The sequence below is a fragment of the Pinus tabuliformis genome, chromosome J (genome assembly GCF_031772625.1).
Source record: "Pinus tabuliformis cultivar Carrire ecotype Pingquan chromosome J, CPIR1, whole genome shotgun sequence".
Classification (NCBI taxonomy): domain Eukaryota; kingdom Viridiplantae; phylum Streptophyta; class Pinopsida; order Pinales; family Pinaceae; genus Pinus; species Pinus tabuliformis.
In genome coordinates, this window is record NC_142295.1 from 1,055,509,196 (window position 1) to 1,055,525,742 (window position 16,547).

A 16,547-nucleotide genomic window follows, 5' to 3' on the forward strand; every position below is an offset into this window, starting at 1 on the left:
ACTTGAGATAAAATGCTTTGTATAAATTTTAGAATGAGGAAAATGACAAAATGAGAAATCTTTGTCATTGAATAGATAATTCAATAATGAATATATATGGATCAAGTCCACCACATTCCATGGAAGAGATGAAAGAATTTCACCCATTGAAAATTTTAAGTTCCATGAAAACTTACGAAAATGGGAAAGGATTATTAATTTTCAAGCCCTTGATCGAGGTCTATTCCTCAATCATAGTTTTTTAAATGCCTTGAAAGCTCTCAATTGTGGTATTTTTAAAACCCTTGATCAAGATATTTTTCAAATATATAATTGTTTTTAGTTTAAAAGCCTTGATTGATGTTTTAAGCCCTCAATTAAGGTTTCAAAACTTGGTTGAGGGTTGAAAACTTGATAAAGGTAAAATATTGATTAAGGATCCACATAAGCCATTTTCATGTGCATGGCTTGCCAAAAAGTGGGAAATAAATTCATAGGTTCACTATCAAGTGACATGTAAATCCCCAAATAACCAAATTAGACCTATGTTGGTTATCAATTGCCTCCAAGGGTGATGTGGGCAACAAGAACAACCTTATGCCTAAATGATGCTTATCTCGTTTGTTACGAAGAACAACTACAATCCAACAACTATTGCATATCGTGTGCATAATTTCAATATGAGTTGTTTACTAAGAGACACTATGATGCTTTCAATGATGTTGATAGGTCTTTCCATATTGATAATGGTTAGGAAATTTTAAGAAGGGCCTTGGGAATTTAACAAAGATTATTGGGCTCGAGCATAGTGAAATATGCATTGACACAACATATAGGAAATTTCTATTGGATATTTGGTCTCTAAGTGAGATATGGTTGTGTTTTTTTGTTTTGGGAATTAATGATGGATCTACGAGCCTAGACCATAGTCAAAAAGGAATACAATGTCCTTATGTGGGAAAATAAACCTTCTAGGTTGCAAGTATTATGATTATGGAATTCAACCATGACACATGCCCTCTTTACAGAGTCTCTAACTCCTAAATATTATTTCTCGTGCCATTATGCATAGAAGGGAGGGGCCTAGGGTCTTGACTATGCCTAGGAGAGAAAAATATGTCCTAATGCTAAAGATTTACGTTTGAAACATAATTCCTAATAATAATGGCAAAGGAAGTCCCACATAGTTATGATTTTTTTAATAAAACATATGATCATTACTATTAATGCATGTATATTCTTGTAAATTCAAAAAATGGTGGGATTGCCTCTTTCCCTAAATTAACAGACCTTATTGTTCAAGCTGCATAAACGAAAATAACTTCATTTTTTTAACACTCTATTCTGATCGCTGTTGTCAACCATGTTTTTACATATTATCTACATGTTCATCAATGATGAAATTGTGCACTCTTTAAATATTTGTATGAAGATACAAGATATTTAATCATTTCAATAGGAAATACATGAGCATATAGATTAAAAAGTAACATACTACAATTAGAAGAATGCACTTTTTTTTAGTTTATCAATTTTCAATAAATGAAAGTGATATATATTTCAAAAATCAAACTATTTTTGACATCATATCCTAATAAGTTGTGCAAGTACAGATAATAACTCCTAGTCAACATATTGTATTTTTCTATATTTCCATTACAACTAAAGTGTCATGACAGGGAAGCATCAACTTGCATCATGTCAACACAATACATGAAATGATATAAGAGATATTAAAACAAGCAATGTAATACAAATATGAGTGAAAAAGTTAAATCTAATTTAATATGAATGTTTTTTATTCTTAATAGAATTTTTCCCTAATATTTATATTATTTATAGGAATAATAATATTAATTTATATTAATAATATTTTTAACGATACAGATAATTTAACTAAAATATTTTTAACAACCTTGGACCTTGGTCAAATCTAGCCGTTAGAGGTCTTGTTTATCCGTTATTAGGTAAAGTATAGTTGTTGGAATGGCCTGCTGTCCCTATTTAACTTGTCGTTCAGATTGGATTTTCAACTTGTCTTGACGATGAACCACAGTTGGTTCGAAACCCATCGACCAATAATTTTTTATGTGATGTTGCCGAAATTATTCTCACAAACATGTATGTTTTTTATTATATTAACATTTACTACTCAAGAAATTTCACACGATGCATGTCGTTCTTTGGGCCAACTAGAGATCATTTGACATTCATTTATTTTGGAATCGTCATTACCATGCATTTTTTTTTAAAACAAGTTGAAATACACTTCCTCACTAAGATCCACTAGAAAGGGAGCCTTTTAGAGAATGAAGATTTCATTGGAGTAAATATAGCAACATAATCTACTTCCCTAATGGAAACATATATGATCTTGGCTCAAAGCAAGGTTATATTTTGTAAAATTAGAATGGTTATCTTGACCATATACATTTAAGAAAGGCACCCTTCACTATTAGGAATGTTGTGTATATAGTCTCTAAAAGCAAAATATTGGTATTTGATAATAGACATTAAAGGATCAATATACCTTTAGTGCCATGAATGTCATTTCTACCTATAATGTTAAATTTCATGTTTTAAAATCTAAATTGTATATGAAAATTAAAAATAAAATTGGAAATTAAATTCACGAAAAATTAATCTATTTATGATTAGATTTGTAAATTAACCATTTCTTAATACAAAACTAGGTCATGCACATTAAATTTGAAGAATTACATATACGTAATTTCTAACTCTATTTATCTCAACTTTACTTATATATAATATGTTAGTTTTTATTATGTTTCAATAACATATGTTTTAAGATTTTAACTACTTTAATAAATGAAATTAAAGATTTATGATTTTAACTACAATAATAAATAATAAAATTGAAGATCAAAGATTTATGATTTTAACTACAATAATAAGTAATGAAACTAAAGATTGAACACATTTTTAGATAGAATGTATTCTCATTTTCCACTTTTAATTATTTAAATATTTTTTGAAAATTAAACATAAAACAAAAATTTCTAATTTTCATTTTAAAATTAATTTATATTAAATAAAAAAACATATTATAAATTCAAAAAAAAGAGAATTTAAATTGGTTAATAATATTATGTTTTATAAATTTCAAGTGTTATTCAATTTAATATATTACTTTTATATCAGCAATAATATTTCATATTTAATTGAGAAAAAAAATAAAAAACAAAATTAAAAATAACTATAAAATTTTTTAAATTTTTTATCAAAAAGCCTACATAACCTATGAAACATTGTTATACAAATTTATCTTAAACATTTTTTAAAAGAGATCAAAAATATCTAAAGTTAAAATTCCTATGTCTATTAACACTCATACTATAATAATGCAATTTCATGTAAGTGTACTTTAATTTAAAACCAAATATTAACAAATCTATAAATGCCATTTCAAAACTTAAAGTGAGTAGCATAATAATTGGCATGCCATGAACCATACAAGCCAACACTGAAAATCCCAAATCTATGTAAACTGAGTCTTTATTTAAAAGTCCTGGTAAAATAACATCTATGACACTGCACAAACATCCTTCATGCCTGCTGGAACATAGTGGACTTAGTATTAGACACCAATTGGAGAGAGGAGCACTATTAAAGAGAACATATTGATTCAACTGTGGCAGCTGCAAGTACCGCACTGGCAGTTGGGGCCGCACTGGCAGTCGTTCTCCATAGATACATCTGCAGCAGGCCTGTTTACACCAAAACAAAATAATTTCAAATATCATATCATTCTGAAACCATACAAATGAAGGTTATGACAACTATATATAACGCAATACCCCTTTTCATAACTGGTCTCCACAATACGGTCCATCTGGAAGCCCTTTTTACTGTGAAACAAAACAACCCAAAATCAAACGAGCTCAGACGTAGCTAGATTCGAACTCCTGACAAACTACACGAAATTTGAAAAGGATAAGGAGAGAGAGATAAGAAATTGAGATTAAAAAGGATAAGGAGAGAGAGATAAGAAATTGAGATTAAAAAAAAATTGAGGAGAGAGGAGTAGACAACATACGTGCAGTGGGTCTTGTCAGCGCAGTCACAATTTGCGCAGTCGCTCGACATGTTCGCAACAACAATTATCACAGAAACTAATTGGTTAACTTGTAGCTTCTCAAGGCCAGTTTACCTTCTCAAACTCTCTGCTCGCCCGCAAATATATAGAAGGCAGGCCAGCCTTGGGGGAGGCCAAGGACGCCTCCTCCCAAAGTGATGAAGTCGGCGGTGAGTCGCAGCCGTCCGATCTCGTAGATCCGACGGGCGTATTGAAGTTCAACTTTGGGAAAGGCATCTTCTGAACTCAATAAAGCCGAGGATCAGCACGGCATCTATAGGGAAATGAGAAGAATCTAACATTATTGAGATGGTTACCACCATTCATTTTAATGTCATGCGTGGGACTTGGAAACCTAACTTTACTTTTTGATTTTGAGGGTAAATTTATTCCGCCGTACGTCTGAGTCCAAGATGCTGCCACTGTGATGCATCTGTAAAGAGTTTCCAACATAGGGGCATTTTGATAAAATAATGATAATGGCTTGAGCTCTTCTTTTGAAGTTTGGAATGTGTACTTAGTATTTTTTTTTTCTTAAATTTAATTAAATTATTATAATAAGTGTAGATTTATTTTAAATATAAATCTAATATAAGTCCAGAGATCTAATTTTTTTAGGTGTAAATATTTTTATGAAGTAATATTATTTATATATTTTGTATAGTTATTTCATTTTTTTAAATTTTTGTTAAGGTAGACATAAACAAAATTTCAATTTTGACTATGGACAAGATACACTCACATGTAGAATGAGCCTCTCAACTCAATTAAAATTAATTTTAAATTTTATATACAAATATATAATTTTATTTGAGGTAATTTTAATCATAATGATGGAGCAACTTGGTTTTTTTATAATACCATTAATTGGTTTTTAATTTTGAAATAAGATATAAAACTATTGCTCATATTGATTCGACAATAGATTCTAAACTCTTCCTCATTTACATGTGGAACTCTTTCTCATTTACTAAAAACTCATCTTTTATTGACATGCCAAATTAAGTTAATAATTCAATATCTATTTTTTCTTCTTAATAATAGTCATTATTATTAAATGTTAAACTGAGTAGCTATTAAATTTTAATAAATTTATTATAATTAGTTTTCTATTTATTCTTTTACAAGTTCATCATTCATAAATATAAAATGCAAAACAATTTTAGATAAGATTATGAAATTTTTGACTCTTAGGTTTTGAAGTCTTTTCAGTATTTACATGGGATAAGTTTATTTTCATGAGTGGTTTAAAGATTAGTCCAATTATTGAGTATTTTTGGATAAGTTTAATTTTTTCAATGTGTAGATATCTTCGCAACAAGAAAATCTACTTCTACATATATGATCTTGGCTCAAAACAAGGTTATATTTTATGTTGGTTATCTTGACCATATACATTTAAGAAATACTTCCTTCACCATTAGGGATGTATTATATTATCTAAAATCAAAGGATGGGTATCTTGAAAATAGGCATTCAAGAATAAGTACCTTTGCTCTCATGGATGCCCTTTCTATTTATAATGCTATTTTTTTAAATCTATAATTGATATATGAAAATTAAAAGTAAAATTGGAAATTGAATTTCACTAAAAACTAATCTATTTATGGTTAGATTTGTAAGTTAACCACTATATCTAGAAATAAGCAAACAAATATGATCTTTATGAGACCTAAAATGATTACTTCTTAATACAAAACTAATTCATGCATATCTTATTTAAAGTATTACATATATTGTTAGAAGCAATGGAAACTAGGACACTACTGAGAGGGGGTTGAATCAGTGGTGTGGCAAAATTATACAATTCTTCACAAATTTCACTTTCTAATCTATTTAACAATTATTCATGGATCAAAAACACAACTTAATCATGCAGAACATCATAAACATCAAGCACGTGAGAAACATATACACAAGAAACCAATCTTCTTTTTATTATAAGCTTCAACTTGATTACATCATGGCCCCACAAGCTACCACTTGTAGGTTTATCAGTTGCTACTCAAAGGAACTTCAATCCCTGCTCATTTATCAGTTACCACTGAAAGGGACTGTTGCCCCTGCTTGTTTACTAATACCCAATGGGAGGGACCCTTGCCCTGCTCATTTATCAGTCTCTGTTGAAAGGGAATGTTGCCCTTAAACATTTACTAGTATCGATTAGAAGGAGCTTCAACCCCTTATCTGCAAGATACCACTTGTTGGCCCTATTGATCCATCGTTCATCCATTTTCAAACTCAAATCGATAGGCCTTCTCTACCTTTAAAATAATTGAATTCCTTAATCACCAACACCTCGGGAAATATTTGATTACTAATGTAAACAACTTCAACAATCTCTGATTATTGAAAAAATCACCAATACGTTCAACAATTTTTCATTACAGAACACACCTACTCCTGCGACACTCTACTTCTCTTTCTCATTTAACCACCAACAACCCTCTTTTGCTCTCGAATTATGTTTCACATTACACAATCTGCTACTTGAATTCTCATTCAAGACACCATCCCTTGGAGCCACCTCCTTCTTCTCACCACTGCAGAAAACAACTTCACCATAACAACACTTTGCTACACTAGAAGCTTTGCCTTAAAATTTTTTTTGTTGATTCTGGTTGATTAGGTATGCTTTTATAGATTTTTCTTGTTGTTATCTCTAGTGTTGTTTATTTTTGAATTTGTGCCTGAAGCCTTATTTTTCTCCTTTGTCATGCTCATCTCAGTCTTTTGGACTATGTTTGCTATTATGTGCTTAATCTCCAAGTCAAACTAACCTTTACTCCATTTTTTCAACTTGAACTAAGTTCTTCTATTTATTCTTTGTATTCTGGTTTTTTTACATAATTTAGCAGCGCGCCTCCTATTTTTATCTGTAGTTAATTTGGCTTAACTGCCAAATTTCGCAGCCAAAACTGATAGCTCCATTGTTTTGTGCTTAAGATCCCTTTGTTAACTCCTTTTACCTGTTTTGACACGATAGAACTAGTCTCATTGACCATCAGCTAAGCCATTGGGCACTTAGCCCTGTCAAGCCCTCCATAGGTTGATTTCCTTTGTTATGAGATCCTATGTCATTGGTCTCACTTCTACGTGAAGCAGCCATGCTCATCGCTAAGACCGGAGATCCTAAGCCCCCAAATTTTTTGTTAATTGCAATTCTTAACAAGTTATGAGATTTTGGGTTTCGAGGATGGCCCCACAATATATTGCGATCGCGCCCTTGGTCGTGTTTCTATGTAAAATAATCAAGAGACAGGTCCAATCACTTAGCCCTACACTTCCCAAGAGCCTCTACGACTCTATTCTCTACGCGTTGAGCTCATTTATATGCGAAATGTCCCAAGGATTGGATCTAAATGCTAAGCCCAGAGCTCCCAAACCCGACCCCTTTTATTATCCACCACGCCCCTAGCCTCCAATGGCTGCGTGAGAGCCTGTGTGGGTGAGTAGTACATAGCCCCATTTATCCCAGTGCACTCTCATGTGCCTCGATATTAATTTTATGGGCTCCATCGAGCAGTATGAGTTTTCAATGGGGTTCGCCCAACACCCTTTTTATTGCCCACCGCTCTATCAATTGTCACCATGTCCAGCCCCCTATAACCTCACACATTACTTTGCTCCATTTTAAATCTTCTAGGCTAATCCCGCCGAGATGACGTCACACTTGCCATGTGTCAACCTATGAGTGGTGACATGTGTGACCCAAATACAGGCCATGAGGGTGCCCAAAAATGCCAAAAATAACTACCACATGTCCACCTCCTATTGGTTGTGTTGACGTCACCTTCCTCTGTCGTCTTCCCAATTGCATGTTACCACCTATATTGTCGAAGGAGGGAGAAAGGGGGTCCTAAAGACCTGTGTTAGAAAACTACTGAGAGGGGGGGTGAATTAGTATTTTAAAGTACTTCAAATTTTCTTTTCTTATTCAGATTTAAGTATGCAATTGTTATGAAGTAAAACTACATATGTATGCAACTGTGATGAAGACAAGTATCGTATATCTAGTTCACTAACTATTTCAGTTAATTCATCATATGTTTAACTTGAACTAGTATATTAGTACTTCATAAAACATCAATTAAACAATAATCATGTGCATTAAGAAGATAATAAGTCATCACACACAAGCAACACATAAACACCAAGTTTTTCAGGTGGAAACCCAATGTGCGAAAAAACCATCGTTGTTGTCGACTCTATCTTTTTATTTTATTATAAAGAGAAATTTCTTACGATACTTGTACTGGTGCATACTCTTACTAGTACATAGGAACCCACCTACAGAAGGCTACAACCTTCTCTCATTTTCCAGCTTCTACTGGAAGGGAGCTACAACCCCCCTTATCCTCTATTCTTTGTGGATCCCTTTTCAGAATATTTCAAACTGGATGCATTCCAAAAATCAAACAAAAATACTAAAACCAACAATGTATCCAATCACTAAACCAACTTCATCACCAAATCATTAAATAAACCAAATACCAAATCTCAAACAACCAAAGCAGCTAAATCATTTTAATCGTCTGTATACTCTTCATCAAAATGTCATACCACCTATTGTTCATTACAAAAACCAGATCATGTCATTTCATACCCTGGTCAACATTATGTTAGAATATATACGATATTATTATGATACATACCTGCATATGTACGCTCTTTCTCTTAAGCTAACCGCGTAAATATCTCAAAACACTAAACCCTCAAACTAAATCACTGAATTACTGAAATAAATCACTGAAACACATATTGACATTGTCACAGATCTTTGAACCAAATATAGATCATCTTATAGTAGAATAATTATTATTTAACATTTCATAACATAATTAGTTCAACATCAATCAGCACTATCAAACACAGATAGTCATGCAAGACTTCATCGGAAGACAACAACAAACACAACAAGATTGATCAAACACCATATTTAGCAAAACCCTAGCATATGTACGCGACCCTTATAAGACACTTCCACATATGTATGCGCCTTTCAAGAAGAATACCCACGTACAGATTTGTCCATACTGCAGAATTGATATGCTACCACCCAAAAGCTGATCTGCATATGTACGCAATATTTATGAAAAAAATTTGTGTATAGATCTGTAATTACTGAATAATACATTCGTTGCACAACAGATCATTGATCACACCTAAATATCGGCACACACTTTAAAAGAAACACATCATAACATCATCATCCCATAAGAATTTTTTTTAATGTTTAGTCATTTCAGATCTATGGGATCTGATCCATCATCACATTCCCAGGTGCACACTTATTTCAGATCAGATAATTCATCAATAAATCAAATCATGCACACTCAGCACTTTGATCTTCATCTCCTCATATAGCTCAAGTTCCTTATTCAATACCTTAGGCCAATTCCATAGTTATGACGATGGTATTCTTTGACGGAATCAAATATCTGTTGTCGCGCTTACTATGGCCCAATAACATGGTAAATACCCCTAGTATTTAGAATACCATGGTACGGAAACTGTACGTGACTTTTCTTTACCATACCCGTGTATGTATGCAACCTCTATTCATAGGACCTGTGTATACTTCTTAAAGCACTATCTTTATCATTTTTCTGTCTCTGAACTAATATTATTTTATCCAAGCTCTCTGTCACATTTGTACTGGCCTGCATACTTATCATGTTATTATCATGTTGACATCTTTATTAATTAGGTTTTAATTAAGGGAAAAACATTTTTCATAATGCCAATAATCTCCCTCTTTGGACTTGATGGCCACCACCAGTTTGGTGTTTGGTCACCACCACTTGTAGATACCTATAAACACATATATAGATATACCAAATCACCAAGCATTCTCCAAACACAAATCATCTCTCCCCCTTTGACATCAAGGGCAAAGGGGTTGACCAATGTTGAAGGAAGGCTTCTCTCCCTTTGTAGATATAATCTGCTGAGTATAACATTGAATACTGACCATGCTCCCCTTAAGAACATGTTGAATTTGTTGAAGAGATTCAAAGAAGTACATGACTCCAGACACGACCTTTCCTATCACAAAGAACTCATTCTTATATCAATTACCCAACATGTTGTAACTAAATCTGCAAGGAGCTATTGCTCTGTGATCTCATGCCCGATTGAGATCACCAGATAGTAAAATATAATGGCTAATACTATCTAATACTGGCCCCCAATCCAAGTGATCATGCATGAAACAAGTAGTTGGATCTATGCTATAAACATGAGAGATCACACCTCTTGCAGTTCGATGCAAATCTTGCACTCCACTCGAGCGATCCAACACATCTGCACCAGATCTCTATCCCTGCACATGAACACAACTAAACAAGGACAACAGTAGATCTTCCTCGGAAGATTGTCAGATCAAAAGAAATAGATACGATCATATAACATACTAAACACAAATTCATGTACGGAAGGGAACATAGATTTTTATTGACCATATAAATGGAACTACACCAAATGTATACCATCAACACATAAGATCCTCTCCTCCTGCTTGCAGTATGGTTTCCTCTCCCAAGGTAGCATAGTTCTCGCACTATATTTTGGAGACTCCCTCCCCTTCCCTCTTGGTGATATTATAAAGGCTCATTCCACCCTCTAGGAGAATGTATCTAGACACCTAGGGGCTTGAGAAGTTAGGAAACTTCTACAATAATGGACCCTTAGCCAACTCATACACAAGTGGGTCAAGTTGATCTCATTGGGAATGGAAAACTCTAGAAACCTTTTTCACAATTATGAGTTTTTTTCTCAATTATCTCAATTATGAAATAAATATTATCTCATACTTATAATATTTTGGCGAAACAATTATAAGAAATTCCTCAATTATGTAATTTCACCCTTTTATGATGGAATAAATCTCACATAAGTAAAAGAAAAGATGAAGGGGATGCATTTAAGCAAAACAACTGAGGTAAGTTGATATTGGGTTTCTCTCACTATAATGGAGTGGCAAATAGTGTTATAACAGATGCCCCCTAATGCATGAGGTTAGAGGAGAAACTGATAGTCGAAATGCATTACAATAATTCTCAATGCTCAAAATAGGAGGAAGGAGCCAAGACTACGAAGCTGGATAGGAGAAACTCAAGTTTTGAAGTCTCAACTCTGCTGATAACATCCTCGAGTCGAGCATACCCATGCTTGTTCATAAGAAGATACTAAACTTGGTCGCCATAAAATACATTGTGGATCCATGACATGAAATGCTAGAACACAGCCACAAAGAAATACACAGTGGATCCATGTGACTCAACAGATATAGCATAACCACTAACAAATACAATCATGGATATATGTCACAGTATACATCAATAGGACTATGGACACATGACAGATAGAGAAGTGTCCCAAATAGCCCTCAAAGTACATAAATGATACATAACTCCAACGCAGCCTAGGAAGGATGCCATGTAACAGTGAGATGTCCCTAACCGAGGGTCTTCAACATAATCCCGATGGTACGAATCTACACCATGCAATAGATGAGCTGGAGTTGAGCATTGTAGAAACCGCCTGATTACCAGCTAATGAGGTAAACTAGTAGCAGACGCGAGGCAATCCACTAATGGGGAAAATGGACCCCAAGGTAACTAGTATAGTCCACTAAGTGTGAATAGATGAGATGATGTCGAATAGTAGTGAACTCAATTGATCATGAGCCAATGATGAAAATCCATTGTCGATCGTGAGGAAGCCTGCCACTGAGGTCTGTGAGCCCCAAGGTACTACTGGTTCCTAGATCAAGCTCTTGGATAATGAGCTAAAGTCTTAAGGAGAAGATTCGTCGAAGTAGGGTTGTAATGTATCCCCCATCAATCAACATGGAATAGATCAGGATGATGTGATGAATGGATGAAGTCATGAAGCGGTGAAGTAAAACTGACACAAGGATCGCCAAATAAAAAAGGTCAACAGGCTACTGTAGATGGTCGACACAGGTTGAGACGTCCCTTGAACACATATCGACACGACACAAGAGTGACTTAGTAGCATGACTGATGAGCAGGAGGTGATATCATGCAACGACACAAGAGGAATCAAAGCATGCTCCATATACCTGGAAGAGTAACCAACCAGAGGAGGAAAGATACACATATGGATGGTATGGCTCCTAGGTAAGCTAAAACCCAAATGTAAGATAATGAGACATGCAGGTGTCGTGTTCAAGGGTGATGCAACTAACGCTACCATTTTGATGACTAATGGAAATAAATGCTTCCTCCCTTCTCTTTTTATAAGTTCTTTTTTTCGTAAATTTGTCCCCCAAGCCTGAAAAAAGAGATAAAAATATACAAGGGGGAACCTCCTAGCCAAAGTAGACTAGGGTATTCCTTTTCGTAACTAGTCTATCCCAGTCTAGAAAAGGGTTAAACTTATACTGGGTAGACAAATCTTCAAGTACTTTAACGAGCATGAAGTAGACAAGTTCACTCGACAATATTTTCTAAATTAAGGAGTCTGAAAAGAGATTAAAGAAAACTCCTCTTGGAGGAACGAATGGTATAAAGGGTAGTAAATAGTTCTGGTAATGATGGAACTTCTCATGAAATATAGAGGACAAGAGGTGAGCTAATAGGACCACTCACTGTATCAGTTCCTCCAATAAATGGTAAACATAAAATGAAAGTGGCTAGTAGGCCAAGCAGATGATGACGATGGAAGAGAGAAACCAAGGCTCACTGTGTAAAATCAAACGAGCTCAGACGTAGCTAGATTCGAACTCCTGACAAACTACACTTAATTTGAAAAGGATAAGGAGAGATAGATAAGAAATTGAGATTAAAAAAAAAACTGTAAAGAGAGGAGTAGACAACATATGTGCAGTGGCTCTTGTCAGCGCAGTCACAATTTGCGCAGTCGCTCGACATGTTCGCAACAACAATTATCACAGAAACTAATTCATTAACTTGTAGCTTCTCAAGGCCCGTTTACCTTCTCAAACTCTCTGCTCGCCCGCAAATATATAGAAGGCAGGCCAGCCTTGGGGGAGGCCAAGGACGCCTCCTCCAAAGTGATGAAGTCGGCGGCGAAAGTGATGTAGTCGGCGGTGAGTTGCAGCCGTTCGATCTCGTAGATCCGACGGGCGTATTGAAGTTCAACTTTGGGAAAGGCATCTTCTGAACTCAATAAAGCCGAGGATCAGCACGTCATCTATAGGGAAATGAGAAGAATCTAACATTATTGAGATGGTTACCACCATTCATTTTAATGTCGTGCTTGACGTCCTCTACCGGTCTAATATATTATTGCGTGGGACTTGGAAACCTAACTTTACTTTTTGATTTTCAGGGTAAATTTATTCCGCCATACGTCTGAGTCCAAGATGCTGCCACTGTAATGCATCCGTGAAGAGTTTCCAACATAGGGGCCTTTTGATAAAATAATGATAATGGCTTGAGCTCTTCTTTTGAAGTTTGGAATGTTTACTTAGTATTTTTTTTATTAAATTTAATTAAATTATTATAATTAGTGTAGATTTATTTTAAATATAAATCTAATATAAACCGAGAGATCTAATTTTTTCGGGTGTAAATATTTTTATGAAGTAATATTATTTATATATTTTGTATAGTTATTTCATTTTTTTAAATTTTTATTAAGGTAGACATGAACAAAATTTCAATTTTGACGACGGACAAGATACACTAACATGTAGAATGAGCCTCTCAACTCAATTAAAATTAATCTTAAATTTTATATACAAATATATAATTTTATTGGAGGTAATTTTAATCATAATGATGGAGCAACTTGGTTTTTTTATAATACCATTAATTGGTTTTTAATTTTAAAATAAGATATAAAACTATTGCTCAGATTGATTCAACAATAGATGTAAAACTCTTCCTCATTTACATGTGGAACTCTTTCTCATTTACTAAAAACTCATCTTTTATTGACATGCCAAATTAAGTTAATAATTCAATATCTATTTTTTCTTCTTAATAATAGTCATTATTATTAAATGTTAAACTGAGTAGCTATTAAATTTTAATAAATTTATTATAATTAGTTTTCTATTTATTCTTTTACAAGTTCATCATTCATAAATATAAAATGCAAAACAATTTTAGATAAGATTATGGAATTTTTGACTCTTAGGTTTTGAAGTCTTTTCAGTATTTACATTGGATAAGTTTATTTTCATGAGTGGTTTAAAGATTAGTCCAACTATTGAGTATTTTTGGATAAGTTTAATTTTTTCAATGTGTAGATATCTTTGCAACAAGACAATCTACTTCTACATATATGATCTTGGCTCAAAACAAGGTTATATTTTATGTTGGTTATCTTGACCATATACATTTAATAAATACTTCCTTCACCATTAGGGATGTATATATATTATCTAAAATCAAAGGATGGGTATCTTGAAAATAGGCATTCAAGAATAAGTACCTTTGTTGCCATGGATGCCCTTTCTATTTATAATGTTATTTTTTTAAATCTATAATTGATATATGAAAATTAAAAGTAAAATTGGAAATTGAATTTCACTAAAAACTAATCTATTTATGGTTAGATTTGTAAGTTAACCACTATATCTAGAAATAAGCAAACAAATATGATCTTTATGAGACCTAAAATGATTACTTCTTAATACAGAACTAAGTCATGCATATCTTATTTAAAGTATTACATATATTGTTAGAAGCAATGGAAACTAGGACACTACTGAGGGGGGGCTGAATCAGTGGTGTGGCAAAATTATACAATTCTTCACAAATTTCACTTTTTAATCTATTTAACAATTATTCATGTATCAAAAACACAACTTAATCATGCAGAACACCATAAACATCAAGCACGTGAGAAAGATATACACAAGAAACCAATCTTCTTTTTATTATAAGCTTCAACTTGATTACATCATGGCCCCAGAAGCTACCACTTGTAGGTTTATTAGCTGCTACTCAAAGGAACTTCAATCCCTGCTCATTTATCAGTTACCACTGAAAGGGACTGTTGCCCCTGCTTGTTTACTAATACCCAATGGGAGGGACCCTTGCCCCTGCTCATTTATCAGTCTCTGTTGAAAGGGACTGTTGCCCTTAAACATTTACTAGCACCGATTAGAAGGAGCTTCAACCCCTTATCTGCAAGCTACCACTTGTTGGCCCTGTTGATCCATCGTTCATCCATTTTCAAACTCAAATCGATAGGCCTTCTCTACCTTTAAAATAATTGAATTCCTTAATCACCAACACCTCGGGAAATATTTGATTACTAATGTAAACAACTTCAGCAATCTCTGATTATTGAAAAAATCACCAATATGTTCAACAATTTTTCATTACAGAACACACCTACTCCTGCGACACTCTACTTCTCTTTCTCATTTAACCACCAACAACCCTCTTTTGCTCTCGAATTATGTTTCACATTACACAATCTGCTACTTGAATTCTCATTCAAGACACCATCCCTTGGAGCCACCTCCTTCTTCTCACCACTGCAGAAAACAACTTCACCATAACAACACTTCGCTACACTAGAAGCTTTGCCTTAAAAAAAATTGTGTTGATTCTAGTTGATTAGGTATGCTTTTATATATTTTTCTTGTTGTTATCTCTAGCATTGTTTATTTTTGAATTTGTGCCTGAAGCCTTATTTTTCTCCTTTGTCATGCTCATCTCAGTCTTCTGGACTGTGTTTGCTATTCTGGACTTAATCTCCAAGTCAAACTAACCTTTACTCCATTTTTTTCAACTTGAACTAAGTTTCTCTGTTTATTCTTTGTATTTTGGTTTTTTTACATAATTTAGCAGTGTGCCTCTTATTTTTATCTGTAGTTAATTTGGCTTAACTGCCAAATTTCGCAGCCAAAACTGATAGCTCCATTGTTTTGTGCTTAAGATCCCTTTGTTAACTCCTTTTACCTATTTTGACACGATAGAACTAGTCTCATCGACCATTAGCTAAGCCATTGGGAACTTAGCCCTATCAAGCCCTCCACGGGTTGATTTCCTTTGTTATGAGCTCCTATGTCATTGGTCTCACTTCTACATGAAGCAGCCATGCTCAGCGCTAAGACCGGAGATCCCAAGCCCCCGTCTTTTTTGTTAATTGCAATTCTTAACAAGTTATGAGATTTTGGGTTTTGAGGATGGCCCCACAATATATTGCGATCGTGCCCTTGGTCGTGTTTCTATGTGAAATAATCAAGAGACAGGTCCAATCACTTAGCCCTACACTTCGCAAGAGCCTCTACGACTCTATTCTCTACGCGTTGAGCTCATTTATATGCGAAATGTCCCAAGGATTGGATCTAAGTGCTAAGCCCAGAGCTCACAAACCCAACCCCTTTTATTATCCACCATGCCCCTAGCCTCCAATGGCTGCGTGAGACCCTGTGTGGGTGCATAGTACGTAGCCCCTTTTATCCCAATGCACTCTCATGTGCCTCGATATTAATTTTATGGGCTCCATCGAGCAGTAT

General features: G+C 34.1%; 1 protein-coding gene across 3 annotated transcripts in view; it reads right to left on the reverse strand.

The window, feature by feature from the left end:
* Positions 1 to 3,479: 3,479 nt before the first annotated feature.
* LOC149230576 (metallothionein-like protein EMB30) overlaps positions 3,480 to 16,547 on the reverse strand; it is a 90,450-nt gene continuing 77,382 nt past the window's right edge. Inside the window, exons 1-3 of one of the 3 annotated variants that reach the window (XM_089376093.1) lie at positions 12,926 to 13,007; positions 3,798 to 3,848; positions 3,480 to 3,707 (exon numbers count right to left, since the gene is read on the reverse strand). In XM_089376093.1, the coding sequence (XP_089232219.1) occupies positions 3,626 to 3,707; positions 3,798 to 3,848; positions 12,926 to 12,975 (183 nt within the window). In that variant the 5' untranslated portion in view covers positions 12,976 to 13,007 and the 3' untranslated portion in view covers positions 3,480 to 3,625. Of the gene's footprint in view, positions 3,708 to 3,797; positions 3,849 to 4,036; positions 4,184 to 12,925; positions 13,008 to 16,547 lie in introns of those variants that run through there. The other 2 variants (XM_089376089.1, XM_089376092.1) reach the window with 2 other exon arrangements.